Source organism: Lynx rufus, unplaced genomic scaffold (genome assembly GCF_022079265.1).
Source record: "Lynx rufus isolate CCGP_SWC_20201006 ecotype Redwood Valley unplaced genomic scaffold, mLynRuf1.p SCAF_1, whole genome shotgun sequence".
Taxonomy (NCBI): domain Eukaryota; kingdom Metazoa; phylum Chordata; class Mammalia; order Carnivora; family Felidae; genus Lynx; species Lynx rufus.
In genome coordinates, this window is record NW_025814823.1 from 116108186 (window position 1) to 116127095 (window position 18910).

Consider the following 18910-nt stretch of genomic DNA (forward strand, 5'->3'; position numbering starts at 1 on the left):
ACCGAAAACCTGACAATGCCTGAATAGTCTCCTCTTCTTTGACTGAGGACACAGCCCAGACTCTCCTCCTGGCCACCTAAAAGAAGCTTCTGTCGCTTCTGACAGCCTGATTTTTATGGCAGTTCTGCCACTCACTTACCACCAATCACTCTGTCCACATCCTAATGTGCTAATGCCCCCGATAACCCCCATAATAGCTGCTCTGATACTCAAAGAAGAAAGCTCTGAGTATCAAGAGGACCTTGGATGTATCCTTTGTGATAAATAGGCCTTCTCTTAACTTTGGCTGATTTTGAACTGGCTCTCTTGGCTATGATCTTTGGGAATGGCACACGTAGGTACTCTGGAGTCACACAGGAGAAGAAATCATTTCTTCACTCATTTTCCCCTCAAGTGATATTTATGGAGATCCTGTAACATGCCGAGTTCCATGAAAGTGATAGGGATACAATGGCATACAGAACAGCCAAATTCTCCTAGCCCTGAATAATCTGAGGTGCTTAGTAATAAGCACCCTGAATAATCAAGGTGTTTCCCATTGAGGCTAATAAAACACAGACTGTAGTGCACACATCAGAGATTTGGTTTTCATTGGTATAAACAGCAGCAGCAGTAACAGTAGAGTCCAATATAGCCCTGGGTAACTAAACCAACCCCCAATTTTCATCTAAAGCAGCTGCCTCAATCTGCTACTTTCGTACATCTCTGCCAACATATTGCATACCTAGGCCAATCTCCTTCCATGAACCAGACGTTTATTCTAATTGCCAGTTCTAATTGTACAGTAGAATCCATTCTCTCTTCAAGTCATCAGGCAGTTGTTAGCGACCTAACGTAACTAAGGCACACAAAAAAAATAAGTAAAATACATCCTTTGCTGCAGTTCCATCTTACAGTCAAGAAGCACATAGTCTAGGGCCGCCTGGGTGGCTCATTCGGTTAGGCAGCCGACTTTGGCTCGGGTCATGATCTCGTGGTCCACGGGTTTGAGCCCCACGTCAGGCTCTGCGCTGAAGGTTCCGAGCCTAGAGCCTGCTTTGGATTCTCTCTCTGCCCCTCCCCTGCTCGTGCTCATTCTCTCTCTCTCTCTTAAAATAAATAAACATTAAAAAGAAGAAGCAGCAGCAGCAGAAGCAGAAGCTCATAGGCTAGGGATCATACACAAACACCCTGCTTCCCTATCCGACCATGCTAAATGAAAGAATAGACCATTACGATTACAGAAGAGCTAACAACTGCTACAGGAACATAGAGGATGCCATGATTCATTCAGACTGAGGGGATCAGAAAAAGCTTTGAGGAGAAGTGGGCTATGAGCTGAACTTTGAAGGATGAGGAGGCTAGCAACTGACTGAGAAAGAAAGGAAAAGCATACCAAGCCAGGGAAACAAAATGCACAAAAGCATTAAGGAAGAAAAATGTAAAATGTGTCCTAAATTTTCAAAACGGCACAGCCTGGCTCCAGCAAAGAGTAAGTGTGGAAGAGTGGGCTGCAGTCTTAAAGTCCAGTTGGGTCAAATTGTGGAAGGCCCTGCATGTCATGTGAAGGCGTTCTCACTTTATCCTATAAATGATAAGAGGCTGATGAAGACTTCTGGGTTGGGCAGACACAATTACTTTGCTTTAGAAAGCTAATTCCAGGAAAGATGATAGAAGAAAGACTCTGAAAATGGGGAATTCCCTTTAGCAGCTACTGTGACAGTCTAAGGGAGATACAAGTACCCAACTAGAGCATCATGAATGAAAAGACTTGTTTTGAAGAAACTTTGCAGTAGTAAAAACTGTCATGAACTTGACAATGTACTGGACACGGGGATGAAGGTAAGAAAGGAACCAAAGACAATGTTGAGGTTCCTAATGGCTTGGAAGACTAGATCGATGTTGTTATCTCAGACGGGAGTGTCTTTTACAACATAGGATATGGTAAGGGGATAATGAACTCAGTTTGAGGCATTTTGAATAGTATCCTTTGTTAGGACCTCAGCAAAATCAAAAGCAATGTCTCAAAGAATCTTTGCAACAGACAAAAGGCCCTTAATGATCTTAAGGTCATGCCTCCCAGGTCCTTTCCAATCAAGAATAGGGATTCCACTAATCTCAAGGGTGTTGTCCCACAGCAGCCCACAGGGAGCTCAAGGTAGAGGCGAACTCATCTTGGTAAGATTTGAGGGTGTGGCTTTTGTCTAACATAGTGAACCCTGATAAGATTCATAGGCAGACCACACATTTTTAAAAAGAAGTGTACTAGCAAGAACACTGCCTAAAAGGGGCCAAGCGCTACAAAATAAAAAGGCTTTAGACCCCCCAAACATCTACAGGTAGGAAGTAGACTGAGTGTGCTATATATAGTTTTTATTTTCTATATAGTATGATGTTTTGACATCTTAAAAAACCCTTTCTGTCTGGAGAGACTGCACCAGTCAGGGTTAGCCACTACTTAGAAATAGCAAAAGACTGTGTCAAGACTATGCCTTTGACATGCAAACTAACCACTTCAGAGCCATACTCTTCTACCTTCCCCTTAATCATCCCAGGACCAGGTACCAGGCAAGCAGGTACCACCCTTATAGTTTAGAGTCCACCAAAACTATTCAAACCAGCCAATCCTAAATAATTCACCCTGTCCTGGGTCTCTATTCCCAAGGAAATCCCAATAAAGTCTCTGGCCTAATACTTTTTGCACTTTTTTGTCTTCTGTCACCTGCCCCAATGCAGGCATTTTTTTCTGTGACCCTATGTGGCATGTGGTGAGCCCTTCTCTAGGACCTGTGAGTATAGTAACCTTTGTCTTTTTGTGCCTCTCCTGTGTCTTCTCTTGTGGCTGCACCTGACTGACCATCACTTGAAAGAACGCTGAGTAAAGGCCTTAGCTGCAAACATGGGCCATATTTTATGGAAAAGGAAGGATAATTTAGAGGGCAAAACCAGGAGCCTATAGGGTAGAACCAAGAATAGTAGAGAATCATTCGCAGACAGTAGGACTGAGCCTACTCACATGCCAGGCTGGATTTCAGAACTGCTAATGGACTAGTGGCTTTGGTTGCCCCCCTTCCAAATGGGAACATCTACCTTAGATAGAAGGCCAAGGAGACATGACAACTAAATGTGATGTGAGATTCTAGATTGGATCCTGGACTAGGAAAAGGCCATTAGTAAGACAATTGGCAAAATTTGAATAAGGTCTATAGATTAGTTAATAGTATTGCATCTGGGGGGCCTGGGAGGCTCAGTTGGTTAAGCGTCTGACTGTTGGTTTCAGCTTAGGTCATGATCTCACATTTTGTGGGGTCGAGCCCTGCGTTGGGCTCCACTTTGACAGCATGGGGCCTGCTTGGGACTCGTTCTCTCCCTCTCTCTGACCCTCTGCTTGCTCACTTTCTCTCTTTCTCTCTCTCTCTCAAAATAAATAAATAAGCTTTAAAAAATAGTATTACATCAATACTTTTATTCATTTCCTGGTGTTGATAATTTTGCATGGTTGTATAATTTGGGGAAGCTGGGAAAAGGAAAGTCTTTGTACTTTTTGCAACTTTCTTGCACATTTTGAATTATCTCAAAACTTAAAATAAAGTCACTTCAAAATGTTTAAGTATTACCAATTTCTAAAAAGGGGCAACTATGGCAGTTACCCTACATCAATCCCAGCATTGTATGGCGGTTTGGGGGGGGGCGGGGCGCGGGCAGGGGTTGAGGGCAGTCAGATAACTTGTTCCTATAGTTCACTTCTTCAAGTCAGGAGGAGCAATACTCAAGTTGTTGTACCTAAGGAACTGCTTTAGAGAAGCATCATCTGCATATACACTTGATTAAGAGGATGAGATCCTGGACCCTGAGCCCAAGTCTAAGCCTGAGTCTGGTACCATAATAGATGAGCCTTTTTGAAGGAGTAGGATTTGGGGTGAGGATGAGTGTATTTTTCATATAAATGGTTTGTGACCAGAAAGCAGACTGTAATGGTTTCAAAACATATCCACAAAGTCTTTGACAATCCTTCCACCAAGAAATAGTCTAACTCTGCTCCCCTTGAACCTGGTCAGGGCTTAGTAACTAACTCTCTTCTAACAAACAGAATGTGGCAGAAGTGACTTCTGAGGCTAGATCATAAAAGACAACTCAGCTTTTGCCTGGCCCTCTCTTGGGATGCTCTCAGGTAAGGTCCCTGGCCCATAACCCCAGCTAAGCTCCCAGATGAGAACGGCCAGCAATGGCTTCTAGACATGTCAAGAGGAAACTTTGAAGTGACCCAGTCTCAGCTACTGTCTGACTGTTCAGCCACCATGTGACCAAAAATTACATGAAAGATGCTAACCTCCTAGCTGAGCCCAGTCAATCCCCAGGACTTTGAGAAATAATGACAAAGAACTGTCGCTGTTGGAAGCCACTTCATTTTGGGGTGATTTGTTATGCAGTAATAGATACCTGAAACAATGTGCCACAGGCAGGTGGAAACTGGGACTCAGAACAATTAAGCGACTTTCCCCAAGCTCACATAGCTAGTAAGGAACAGAGCCGGGATTTTAATAAATATCAGTCTGAATCCCAAACCGTTTTCTTTCCACTAACAACAGACGTGTCAACAACAGTAATTGCGGCTAGCCTGCATCGAAGGTTTCCTCCAAGCAGGCAATTTTCTAAGCACTTTATGTGGAGTAATTCACTGAAACCTGACCCCAATGTCACGTGGTAGGTGTTATTATTAGCCCCATGTTATAGTTGGGGAACTGGGGGCAAAAAGAGGTTAATGAATTTGCCCAAAGTGATACAGCTAGTAAGTCACAGAACCAAGATTCACCCTTCAAGGTCGGCTCCGGAGCATGCAGTCTTAACCACTATGTGCTATATAGTTGAAACTTTCTTTCTTTCTTTCTAATGTTTATTTATTTTTAAGAGAGACAGCATGAGAGCAAGCTGGGTAGGGGCAGAGAGAGAGGGAGACAGAGGATCTGAAGTGGGCTCTGTGCTGACAGCAGAGAGCCCTATGCAGGGCTCAAACTCATGAACCGTGAGATCACGACCGGAGCTGAAGTCAGACGCTTAACGGACTGAGCCACCCAGGTGCCCTAATATAGTTGAAACTTTAGAACAGACTACATACATTGAGAAGAGAACCAGGGGCAGCCCCTTAGGAGCTGTATCCTTATAAGACAGTCAGAAGAAGACCCAGTGATGGAAAAACATGAGAGGGATGTAAGAGGGGAAGGAACCAAACACTATGTGTACAACATCACTGGAGGAACCCATGGCAGGGTCCACAAAGCAGCCTCAGTCTTTAAAGGTGAATGGGTCAATAGCAATCCAGCCATGACCCCTTCCCCAAATTCACAGTTGTCAAGTAACAAACTCTTCCAAAGCAAGTGATCTTTGAACTGTAGAAGAGAGAGTAACATTCACCCTCTGAGACAGGAACAGAAGCAGCACTATTGCCCTTTTCTACTTTGCTCTTACAATGACAACATTCACCCTTCCTCTGGACTGACTAGGTGGTTACTTAACTTCAGAGATGAGAAAAGTCAACTTGTGTACTCACTTTAAAAAAATATGGTTTGTGAGCTTGGTCCAGTGAAGACCATCAAACCAACTAGGACCTTTTATGCACTTGATGTGATTGATTCCTTCACAGACTGAATCTAAAACCAATGCCTTTAACCTTTACTTCTGTACAATAAGCTCTGGGCCTAAGGCTCATTCACCAGAGGCCCTGAGGCTGTGATACCACACAGAAGAATCTAGGAGCCCATGTTCAGTGTGGGCCAAGTAGAAGTGGGGCGGGGGGATGGCAGTGGGAACTGGCAGAGTTGAAAACAATATTCCCAGGGGAACTAGTCTCAGCTCCAGCTCCCATTTGCCCTCTCAGTTAGATGAGAGCATAACACGCACAGCAGAAACCTACTCAGATAATTTGCATAATGAGAAACAAAGACAGGAAGCCCCTCCCAATCTGGGGGCCCTCCATGTGCCTCCTTCAACCTACAAGTTAGATTCTTTCCCATTGGCAAGAAGTTTCTCTCAGAGGTGGTAATGTTTTGCTTGGGCCACAGCATGACTACCTGGCTCCACATCCTAGGTTCTTCTCAGTATTGGCCTGAATCATTTGGGCCGAGCCCTGGGAGTGCCATCTTCAAGGATGACTGTCAGTACTTGGCCAAGACACTTAAACATACACGTTACTAGGAGGCCCCATGCGTGTCACTAGCCTTTTTGGAAAAAGCATTCCCTTTTGAAAATGACACTTGCAAGTATGGGAGAGGCTTTCTTGGAAAAACCCCATGTTTTGTCCAAAAGAACAGGACCTGAAACTCCATCAGATTTGTCATATGTGATTCCTCCCTCACCGGTCCCTATCCCAGGCCTTGTTCATTATCTTCTCATTGGGTCCATCAGTCCTAACGTCCAAGAAAGCATTGGAAAGTTTGCACTAGAAATTTCTGGCAACTTCTCTGGTTCTTGGGAATGGGGGCTGAGGAGTGGCACTTACAATGATGACAAAAGCAGGTGTGACAGCAGACCCAAGCAAGGAGCACCAAGGGCTCTCAGAAGCAAGGAGCACCAACAAGTTCTCAGAAATGAACCCACATGAATGACTACGAAAAGGAAACCAACTAAGGGGAAGCTGCCTTTGGAAGCCCCAGTGTCCTTTGAAAGAAGCTCTTCCCTTGTGGGCTTTAGTTTCACTCTGTGACAATTGGATCATGTTGTGGGCTGAGACTTGTTTCTTCCTTTTTAAAAATTCGTCTTTTTATTATTTTCCCTCTGAAATCCAATCAACCAATGACAATACTGGGAAAGTTGCACTGGATACAGCCTTGCTATTCTTTTTCTCATTCCGTGATAGGAAGTGAGACATGACAGAGCTCCTTAATTTATCTGTTCCATCCTGACTGGTAACTAAACTCTCCTCTCTGAAGCCAAACTTATTCCAAAAGAGAGTCATCAATCAGGCAGTGCTTGTGATATTCATCACTGGCCTAAGCAACTGTGGTGAGGCACTCTGCTGAGATTATACTTATGGCCACAGGTACCAGTGGGAGGGATTGACTTGAGGAAGCCGCGTGCCATAGCCCTGTGCAAAGTGATGACTAGTGATCCTTAGGCACTCTGAGCTAGAACAGAAAAACCCTCTTGAGACCCACCCTCAACCCCCCCGCCCAAAACATCAGCCAAGCAGATGTGGAAAAAAATGCCTCATTTCAAGGAAATGGTAAAGGATGAACCTGCCAGCAGGGCTCCTGGGTGGCTCAGTCGGTTGAGTGTCTGACTTTGGCTCAGTTCATGATCTCATGGTTGGTGAGTTTGAGCCCCACATTGGGCTCTGTGCTGACAGTGCAGACAGAGCCTGCTTGGGATCCTCTGTCTCCCTCTCTCTGCCCCTTCCCTGCTCATGCTTGCGCTCACGCGCACTCTCTCTCTGTCTCAAGCTAAATAAATAAACTGAAAAAAAAAAAAAAAAAAAGGATGAACATGCCGAAGAGAGACATGAAGAAACACTGAGTTTCCCCTCCCTGACCTTTTAGCAAACAACTGTGATCTAAGAACCAGTCCTAGCCTTCAGAAGCCCTCAAGCTGCCTACTAGGCAGAGAGGTACAACAACTTGTAATTTGTGGTCTCTGCTTACTACAGATGACACCTGGTCATGCCTCTTACTTCTTAAAATATTCAGCCTGAAGCATGAACACGTCAAAGTAACTGAGTGCAACTGGACACTCCAGTGAGAAACCCAAGTGGGGAACATCCTAAAAAGTCATATGGCAAGTGAAACTGGAGAATTTTTTTGCAGAATGCCAAGTAACCAAAAGACAGAAAGGAAACACAAGCCAAAATATTAACACGTGTGAGGAAAACCATCTAGTCATAATTCTAAAACTCAAGAAAAGAGAATTACCTGCAAGAAAATGAAGATGCTATAGATTACAAAGGGGAAGAAAAGTGAACAGAAATATAACTGAGAACCCAATTCTGCCCTTTATCAAAATGTCTGAAAATACTTTCTATGATTGGTCTAGTCTGAGTTGTCATTTGAAGAACCTTGAAATTTGTCTAGGGCAAAAGTGGCCAGTAGAGAAAGCAAAAAGGATCCACTCACTCCCTTCTTTCTTGGCAATAGCCATTAATCAAATATTTGTCGTATGTTAACTTACTTCCCCCGAAGATTTTACAATCAGGTGAAGTAGATAAGATACTGACCCATCAAAAGGTAATTAACAATGCATGGCATTAAATGATACGTGTCATATGCATGGTACAGGTCATAAATACTAAAACTCTAAGAAAATAATAAGGAATACTTGAGGTTGGGGATGTGTGGTCAGCCCAGGATCTGAGGGTTAATAATAGCCAAAAAATATTTAGAGGAAGAAGGCAAGGTGAGGAATCTTTGTCCTACAAACATTTAAGGATCTACGATTCTATACTTTCATCAGGTTCCGTACGTTAATCAATTATGGAAAATTAAACCCCAAAACTCCAAAAATGCCCCCTGTTACATGACCACACCTGGGCAGCCCCTAGATCCACACCAATTCAGTGCAGAAACAAGGAAAGACAGAATATGAATAGTGTAGTGTGAAAGCATCCCCAATGCTGGAAGCCCCCAAATTAAAGCAGGATGAGTCAGGGATCTGCTCTTTTGGGGTGGGGAAAAAAGAAAAGACACTGTCAGCCATTTTCCAGGGACTTTCAGCAGCTCCTCCTAATAACAGCTAAAACCAGTGATAGTCAAAGAGCAGGCCTTGCAGGACTCCAGAACGTGGACCCCACAAGCATGTTGAGATTTTGAAATGCACATTTTGGAGTATGGATCTTAGTCATAGCCATCCTATTTGTGAAACAGAGAAAAGCAGTATCTATCTGTGGGCTTCTCAGAATATTGATCAACAGAGAGCCATGGATACATCAAGACTGATAGCCTTGTTGGGACCTCCATAGAACCAGCATGAACTTCCCTACAGAGAGACCACACACATAATCCCTTCTCTTCTCATCACCTCAACCAGCCCTACCCAGTGACTGTATTGAGATAAATAGGGACATCTGGGTTAAAAATACAGTGGTTGGTGAAAATCTCCCCCTTGCCTGCCTGCAGTCTGCTTCTAGAACTTAAAATTTTCACTTATTAGTTGTCCTGCTCACATTGATCTCATAAGATTTAGTTAATAATTAATATTTTTTAACATTTATTATTGGGTGCTGTGCTAATCATTCTACACGTATTATCTCATTTAATACAGCTATCCTATTAAGTGCTATCACTATCTCCATTTTATAGGAAAGTAATTTGCCCAACATCACTGAGTTCGAAAATGTAGAAGACAGTTTCCAAACCCAGGTCTGTTTGGCTATAAAGCCCAAATTCTTAGTCATTATACCATACTTGGTAGAATTTTTATTTTTTTAAAGGAAGGGCATCTATGAAAAACTTTCAGCTAACATCATACTTAATGGTGAAGGTCTGAATGCTTTCCACCATGACTAGAACAAAGATGTTTGTTCTCACCACTTGTATTCAACATTGTCCTTGGCAGTGCTAGCCGGTGGAATAAGGAAAGAAAAAGAAATAAAGGCAAACAGGTTAGAAAGTAAAAAGTAAAACTGTCTTTTCTTCACTGACAACATAGTCATGTACACAGAGAAAACTCCTTAAGAAGTCTACCCAAAAAAGTTACTAGGAATAATAAGTGAATTTATTAAGGTCACAGGATACAAAGTCAAGATTTTAAAAATTATCATCCTGTACGCTAGCAATTAATAACTGGAAAACAAAATTAAACAAAAATACCCTTCACAGTAGCATCCAGAAAACCTGAAATACTTAGGGATAAATTTAACAAAATACGTGCAAGACCCATTCACCGATGACCACAAAACATTACTGAACTGCTCTTAACGTTCAAATACTACTTGCGTGATTGCAAATAAAGTCTTCAGCCTAGCATTCAAAACAGGTGAAAATGTGACCCTCATCTACCTCTCCAGACCCTTTCTCCCGTTCTCCTTTCCATTCTGGTTATTTCGCATACTACAAATATGCCCCTCCGCTGAAGAGAATGGTGGCTCTCTCTGCATGAAATCCATGTAGTCAATCAATTGGTCTCTATCTCTAAACCACCCCTACCTCAACTATCCCTGGCTGTTAGAATCCCATCTCAAACTACTTCTCCAAGAAACTTTCTTTAATCCTCTAACTGAATATGATCTTCTTTTCCTCTAAGATGCTTCCCCTGCTCCCAAAAGCACTACGCTGGTATCTTACGGCATTTATCATATTCTGGATTGAACTGCTGCTCTATCTTTGTACTTCCAGACTGTAAACTCCTTGATGACAGGAACTGTGTCTGATATAACTACCCAGAAAGTACCTAGTTCTTTACACAGAGCACACCTAGAAGTATTTGTTGAAGCAAGCATTCGAAAGATGGAATTGAAACCAAGCTCTCTTAGTAATACAACCTCAGGAATACCAAAATGCATCACTGTCACAATCGAATTAATGATGTCCTGACTGTCCCGGGGACTGAACCAGGTATTTAGTCATGTGGTGACTTTCCTCTCACTCAGTTCTGAGGAATGTGAGCTCAGTTTGTCTTCTGTTAGTCGGACCAATAGCAAGATCAAGACCAAGTAAAACATCCTAGCCTAGAGGACAAAGACAGATCCTCAGTCTGAATAAACAGATCAGTGAGGGAAAAGAGGAGGGGGAAGCCGATGTCATCAGCACAAGGCAGGAAATCTATGAAGACAAAAGAGAAGCACTAAAGATTCTGTTTCTGAAAAAAAGGATAAAAAGCGACCTGAACGTCACATCTTGGGGGGCTGTGTTGCTATAGTATACGGAAGTCTCTAGGATACCTGTGCCTCTGCCACTCTGGACACATCTGCAAGGGTAAATGGACTATTAACTGCCTCCAGACCACCCCAGGAGGCAAGCAGCATGGCCAGGTCCTGAGCAGAGGCACAGGGAGGAGCTAACAGGCTCTGTCCCAGAGAAGGTCCCTGGAGAGGTAACTTGGCTCTCACTGCAAGTACAGAGTGGGAAGGGAATGTTACTGTACAATGGAGCTCATATACCACACTTGGCCAGAGGCAACTCGCCAGAGAAAGAAGGCTCCTTAACTGAGCCTCATTTATAATTATCGAAAAACATCACAGCTGATTAATAGCAAATGCTCTTAGTCAACATGAATCTCTGTCTTTTGACCCCAGATTGGCAAGAGCTCCAAGCTCTTTGCCTGAGTACAGCATGTCCTCTTTCAAGTCATCCTGATGCCTTTTAGTCACCCTCCGGGCTCCTACAGTTGCCATAGCCTAACATGGAGCTCTACTTCACAAAGATTTACCTGTGTGCACTGATGTTTTTAAAGGAGACTAATTTCACAGACTTGTCATAATTTAGCACTTCCACCGGTTAATTCACTTACTTTCCCCAGTTTTCTAACGTGTTGCCTATATCATCTCTTGAAATTCATAAACTGACTTTATTTATAAGCGCTAATTCCAATAAGTGAGTAGGAGGGGAAGATTAATTCACTAGAAACAAGACAAAAATCCCCATTTCACATACCTTTGAAAATCTGGGGGGAGGTTTTTACTTTTGGTTCAAATTATACTGCCACCGCTTCAGACCTTGGAAAGAAAGACCCCAGAACAAGTTGTTGAAGACTGCACAGGGGAAACTTCATTGATATTAACATTCCTTTTCCAAATCAGTGTGCGGAATTACCAAATGCCACTAAGCCAGAAAGACTGAGGGTTAAAAACTTCCACTGTTGGATTTCCATATTTGTTTTTTGCTTACGTATTCGAGTGGCGATTCCCCGATGCTCTGAAATCTCAACACTACATTCAAATTGGTTATCTTAAACGTACTTCAAAATAGTATTCAAGTGGCTAGTCCTAGAATTTACCAATTGTACAGGAATACAGTCAAAATCAAACTCTTCATCAACAGCTGAAGTCTTCGACTTGGCTTCTAAATGAAAATCAAAGCAATCATGCACTGTAGAGTTTTCTCTTTCCACATATGGAATCATGTGATTTCTCACACGGATTCTGTTGTGAGATTATCAAGAGTGTGAAACAGTAGGAATTGCTGTACTGGCAGAGCTATGGCCCTAAAGCTCAGTGGCAAATCTTTGCATCTCTCCTTTGAGCGTCCCAATTAAGATTCATCACAGAATTCACTGTCACAGAAAACTTCTTAAAGGCAAAGTATCTGGAAAACAATTTGGGATTTTCATTCCTGACCCAAGGGTTATATTTGCGAGGTAGGGTGGTGAACATATATATATATATATATATATATATATATATATATATATATATATCTATCTATCTTGGGAAGAAGTTCCCATAATACTGACTCACTGGCAAAATTAACATTCTCCATCTTTTAAGAGAAAAACATGGCTTCTTTGACAAACATTTTACTTTTAGAGAAGTACACATTTCAAGAATTTGTCATTTTTCAATTGCCTTAGGAACAGGTAGCTTAGAGGGAGACTTTTCACCACGTATTTTTTTTTTTTTTAAAGCCCAACATGGGCCTTGAACTCACAATCCTGAGATCAAGACCTGAGCTGAGATTAAGCATCAGACACCAAGCACCCCATTCACCATATATTTGTATGTACTTTCTGGAATAAGGCGTATAAATATTTTACATACTCAAAAAGCTAAATACAATTTTATAAGGAAAAAAGCTATTGATGCACTCACTATTAGGAAATAAAATGAAAATGTCCTAGATAATAAAAGACGGTAAAGAGGATTGGAACCAAGAAGTGAGTCACCTAGTTAGTTAATCCGCCACCCTCTCTAGTTCCCAAGATATTTGTTAACTCAAACTGTTAGTTGTTTTATTTTAGTTGTTTTATTTTCATTTAAACATGAGGGTGAGGGAGTGGTAATCTATTCTCCAAAAAGAAAAAAAAAGAGGGTCCTCTCCAGCAAGACCTTTATTCTTGACACTGCTCAAATCCCATTAACACTAATCAGCACAGTGATTAAGCACATTGTGGTTAAGTACTCTAGTTGATAACTACTCCTTTGGAAAAAAGGTTCCCATAGCGACAGGTAAAGGCTATCATCAAATTCAGCTTTTGAGACTTGGTGTCACAGATCAGAGTTAAGATTGTTTTAGTATTAATCTGGAGGCTTGCTTTTTTAACTTCACTTGACTTCATTCATTCAAAAGACCCTCAGGAGAGTCCCTCTATAAACCAGCACAGTACCAACATCAGGGACCAGGAGAGGTAGGAGAAGGACCTCAAAGATAAAATATGATTCCCACTGCCAAGAATTAAAATCTGCTATGGAAAGCAGCCACTGAAAGAACGAATGACTTTATGATAGTAATGCTACCCCTAAATCTATAACCAAGCCTTGTCCTTACCACCATGGATGGTCAGTTTCTAGTCTAGTTTCACTTTCCCATCTTCAAGCTGCAGCACAGCTGGGTTTCCAGCTGGCTGGGGAAGAAAAGATTCTTTAAATAAACAGCATTTTAAAAATATGCAGTCACTTTTGCTTTACCAAATTTTGTGAACCACCTTCCCCTAACATGTGAATCTGGATGTCAAATTAATTAAAAACTATTTGAATGAATGTAAAGTGCTCCAGGAATACACCTTTTCCATCTTTAACAACAAAGAACACTATACATTGGAAGAAAACTGCAAGTCAGAAAGTTCCAAAGGAAGAATGATCTGGTTTTTTTTTGTTTTTTTTTTTCTTTTTTTGGTAACACATCGGCTGTGTCTATTCAACAAGGAAACAGCTTAAAAGCATATACATAGGAAAACAACAAGATAGGGTGTGATTATACCAAAATATATGCAACCATTGTTTAAAATGCAGGCCTGTTTGCAGAACAGGATGCCTTGTACAGAGTTGCTAATCTCTAAGACTTCTTTCTAACTCTTTTTCATCTCCTTTCCACAGAAGGCATAGAAAACACCTCATGTATGCAATCTTAGAAATGCAAAGATTTTACTCAACTCTTTACCACCAGAGGTAGTAATTTTGGATGAATGATACACATGAGATCTATAAAAATACCCCTCTGACACATACTGTTATTGCAGCCAGATTTCACATGCTTCAAATCGATATTCTACAGTTGCGGTGAAATTAGCCATTATGAGGACCTTCTAGAAAGGGTCCAGTATGACCCCTCACTGATGCTACTGAGACATTTGCTAACTTTTAAGCTCAGTATCACTCTATATGGTATATTATCCCAAAGTCCTGGCCCACCAAAACACACCTTTCTAGATGATCTCCCCAGGAACCATACCTCTCTGAATCCAGACACATTCAGAGCTGGAACTGGCTAAACAAAGTAACAATTCAACCACAGTTGCTCAATATAACGGCCATGATGACAGTTTCTGAGTGCCAGTTTCCCTATTTTGCAATGGGCAGATCTGCTCCAAGGAGAAAATGTTCCCAATGACCCTGTGGCCTAGAGGGCTTTCTTTAGAGACAGAAAACAGAAAATGAATTTGTTAGTTATTTCCTGCTGAACACAAGGAAGGTGTTGTGGTTAGTTAGGATGATTTTGTTTCCTTATTTAATATACCATCACCAGTGCACGCTTTCTGCTTTCTTTAACCCCGTAGTCGAAAATAGGAAAATGTAGTCTATGCTCTTCTGCCACACGATCACCAGTTCCACAAGTTTCCTCTCGAAAATATGTCCTTTAATTTCTAATCCCCTTGTATAAAGCCCCCCTCCTGAACTGACCCAGATCTATATGTTATCAACTCAAAGCAAAAATATTTGCATTTCTGAAGTGTTTACTTCCATGCTCATTCCTGCTCCTTGACAATTTGCAGTGTGGGAGAGCCTTCTCCTTAGCACGGATTGCAGTATCTTCTGGGCACTATACTACCCATGCCATTTCAATCATATGAGGCGATCATAAGCTCAAAGCAGACAACATTTCTGACCTCCAAATCCTTCCTGATCACACATTCAACTATTAAACTATTAAACTCTCACTAAAACGAACAAGGCATAATTGTCAGGAGGGAAGGAGTAAAGGAGGAGGAGGAAGACAGGGGATTACCTGACAATCACCATTGGGTCTCAGTGGACCAGACTAGGGATTATGTGGTGATGTGCCCTGTGCATATTCAGGAGCAACTCACCGAAAACCAAAACAGAAGCTGTCCTTGGACAAGGTTCAATAAATGTTTTTACTATCTATTTCCCACTGCACAATACAGATCCACAGCTCCCCACGGGGTCTCAGATAAAATACTTAACAATAAAAAATTAGACATTCTTAACTGGTCTCAACTTGTCATCATAAAACATTTAAGACATTAAAGAGCAGTCAACAATATTCCTCAGAACAATGTCAGAGAGAGAAACTGCTGTTACCACCAAAGTTTTTCCCTCCTTATTAAGATACTTCAAGATTCTTCTGATCAAAGTGATCACTGTTCAACATAATGCCTAGATATACTACCACCACTAAATTAAAATTTGTCTCCTGAAGGACGGCGGCGGGGGGGGGGGGGCGGTTGGTAAGAGGAGGAAAGCTTCCAAAAGTCAAAGGCATTGATCTAGAAAGGTAAGGGCAGCAAAACCTCCTATGAGCTGTTACACATTCTTTGCTTCTCAAAGCCTATCTAGAACCAATTGGTAAACTGGTAAACAAGCCAACTTCGATGGCCATACAGGACATCTGTCACAATTCAGTGATTACACAGCTCAGAGTCACACAGCAAGCACCAAATTCAGCCTTACTTGGGACAAAATGAAACCCCAATATGAATAAGCACAAGATAAGCTAATACCAAATACTCCAGTATGGGGCCGATTTGGTTTGAAATACCTTACTGAGAAGTATTGGGTGCAGGGATAAGAAACAAAAGCTCTTAAACTGATATTTCTTTGACTTTTGTCATGGGAGACCTCCACTCCCACCTACAGAGACCTACAGATTTCAGTGTTTTGTTTCCAGTCACCTGCGTTCCTGTGCAGCGCCCAAAACCATGAAGATGAGAGACGCAGTCAACACATCCTGCCAGTAAGATGTCAGAGCTTGAACTTACAGCATTCAGCAGAAGTAAGTTACTCTCTTTCACTGTCATCACCATCAACAGACCTAGTGAAATCTCCCAGAAACAGCCAAGAGAGGTGTCTGCTCGATGGTCCTGGACGTTAAGAGAAAGCATGCTAACTGCTTAGCAAAGACGGGCAATCACAATGGAGAAAACACCCGAGCCACATGGAGGACGGAAAACAGTAGCATAAAAAGTCCAACTCTGTCTGCGCCAGCGGTGTGGATGAGCAGAACCCGGAGCCCAGGAGAGGAAGGAGGGGGCGGGGGCCATCATTCCCTAGGAGAACTTGTAAGCGGAGGCCTTCACAAGCTGGGAGTCTGCCCGGCTGCTCCTGCAGACCCTCTCCAGCCTGAGCAAGGCAGGCCCATGGGAGCAGAGCGGGCAAGGCCTCCGAGGGTCACTCCTGACTCACTGAGCCTCGGGCCAGCACCGCCCGGACTTCTCCGTTTTTCCTGCCGCTACTGGGCTATGATGGCAGCTTTCCAGCTCCACTTGCCATACATCAGCCGCAGATCGCTGCTGGCACAGGCCAGCGCCTTCCCCCGCCCCCCACCCCTGGCACACTTTAAGCCCGATCCTCCTTCTCCCCAACCCCAACCCCCTCACCCACCCGTGCCAGGCGCCCTGCCCAGGGGCGGCCCCACCCCCCAGCAGCCCGCCGCTGCCAGGCCTGGGCACCTGCAGCACCTCTCCGCCCCACCCCCATTCTCTACCACCTCTCCCCTCCCCCCTTTCTCTAGCAGAGGGAGGGGGCGACTCACCGCAGTCAGTGCACAGGATCTTGCCCACCTCTTTCTTGAGGTTTTTGCCGTTGGTGTCGATGGGGGCAAAGGCCGTCTTAAACACTAAGGGCTGCTCCGTGGGCTCCAGGAAAAAGATGTAGCGCTGGTTCCTTTCGAGCGGCGCACAGGAGCCCACGCTGATCACCTGCTCGCGCTGCAGACCCCCGCTCCGGAGCGGCCACTTGTCCAGTACCTTTACCAGCGCCACCCGACCCGAGGCGGGCGGCTCTCGGGTGCTGTTGGAGCTGGAGCCGCCGGCCGGGGCTAACCCCTGTACCTTGCCCTCCACCACCACGGGTGCCTTATACGCCTGGTCCTGCACCGACTTGAGGCTAGGCGAGTAGCAGGCGAGCGACACACCGAAGAGCAGCATGGAGAAGCCGGGGGCCGGGTCGCGCCTCATGCCGCCGGCGGCTGCGGCTCGAGAGCGGGCGGCGGCTCTCCGGGCTGCGGGGCTGCGGGGCTGCGGCTGTTGCGGCGGCCGCGGCTCTGGGGGCGCAGCGGGACGGGAGATGCTGCTGTTGCTGCTGCTGCTGCTCCTGCTGCTGCTCTCGCTGCTGCTGCTGCTGCTGCTGCTGCTGCTGCTGCTGCTCCTCTCGCTGCTGCCGCTGCTGCTGCCGCTGCTGCTGCTGCTGCTGCTGCCGCTGCTGCTGCTGTCGCTGTAGCTGCTGCACCGAGCCTTCTCCAGTGGCGGCGGCGGCAGCGCTGAGCAGCAAACCTGCCGCATCTGGCCAGGCCATTTGGGGGGCTCCGCCGCTCCGCCGCCGCCGCCTTGGGAGGGGAAACAGAGCCCGCTAGAAAACCGGAAACAGCGTAACGTTAGCGCCTCGTAGCCCTCCACCGGCAGCCCGGGGAGGCGGCCCAGCTAGGGCAGGGGGCAGGCGGCAAGCGGGCCGCGATGCGCAGCGCGGAGCCGCGCGGCGCTCCCACCCTGCGCGCCAGGACCTGGAGGAGGATGCGGAGAATAGGACGCCCGCCCACTTGCTCTCTCGCGCCCCCTCTACCCCCGGACCGAGTGAGGAGCGCGGCTTCTGCAGGGGAAGCTTGGGACTGCACTGCCTTAGCGCCGGGCTTCGGGGCCCGCAGGGGCGCGGGAGGAATCGCGCTACCTTAGCTCTTGGGATTTATGGGCAGGACAGTAGGGCAGTGTGTGACGAGAGGACGGAGTAGAGATAAGGGATTCTGGCACCGTCCTATGAAAGTGGGAGTGGGACACAGGGTGTGCCCCTGCCTTTTGGCCATCAGCTGGAGCAGCCAGGGAGATTTCCACGCGAGGTGTGGCGGGCCAGCCCTCCACCTCCTGGGTTGTCCCCTTCCTTGGCAGGACCCTAGAGGCCGGCCCCTAGTCGACCCCACGTGTTCGGCCCTGCCAACACCTAGTGAGCTCTAGAAGTATGAATTGAGGTGGGGAAGGATTCCAGTCCCATCATTTTTGGAAAGAGTTAGGGCTACGTGGAGTCTTGTCTCGGCATCGAGGACACCTAACGCCACCAGGGTGGTGGCTGGGAGTGGGCCCATTCCCAAGACTCTGGGCTTTCTGCAGCTGCTAGACAGGGCCAGGCATTGCACAACCTCATCTTCTTTTAAAAAGCTGTTCCCTAAGGGAGGTAGGGGGCTTCTCGGGAGCCAGCTTGAGAGCCAGAGCCTGTCAGGGCCAGAGGCTGGCTGCTCCATAGGAAAAGGTTTCTTTGTAGAAGTCTGATGCTTGCAAGAGGCAGAAGGGTTTGGTCCACTGGAGCCGGCATCTGATTTAAAAAAGCAAATCCAGGATCCATTCTCCTCCTATCAATAAGGATCTAGTTTTCAATACCCAGCTTATTCTTATATCCTTGAAGGATGTGGAACTCAGGAATTCTACTCAGGTCTTAGAGAATTTTACCCCTGCCTGGGCCCCGCAGGAAGCCAGCCCAGGGATGTCTGGCTTAGGCTTGGACGGCTATTCTGGAAAGGAAGGATGGAGCTAAACCCTTCCTAGCTGTCGAAGAGACACCTCAAACTTAACATATCCAAAGCCAACAGTGTTATTTCTCCCACCCCACTCCAAACTCGCTATAGTTGTC

General features: G+C 44.9%; 1 protein-coding gene across 5 annotated transcripts in view; it reads right to left on the reverse strand.

The window, feature by feature from the left end:
• NRG2 (neuregulin 2) overlaps window positions 1–17577 on the reverse strand; it is a 184483-nt gene extending 166906 nt beyond the window's left edge. For all 5 annotated transcript variants that reach the window (XM_047098632.1, XM_047098551.1, XM_047098486.1 and 2 more), the window contains exon 1: window positions 16830–17577. In XM_047098632.1, coding sequence (XP_046954588.1) covers window positions 16830–17577 — 748 coding nt within the window. The remainder of the gene's footprint in view (window positions 1–16829) is intronic.
• Window positions 17578–18910: the final 1333 nt, after the last annotated feature.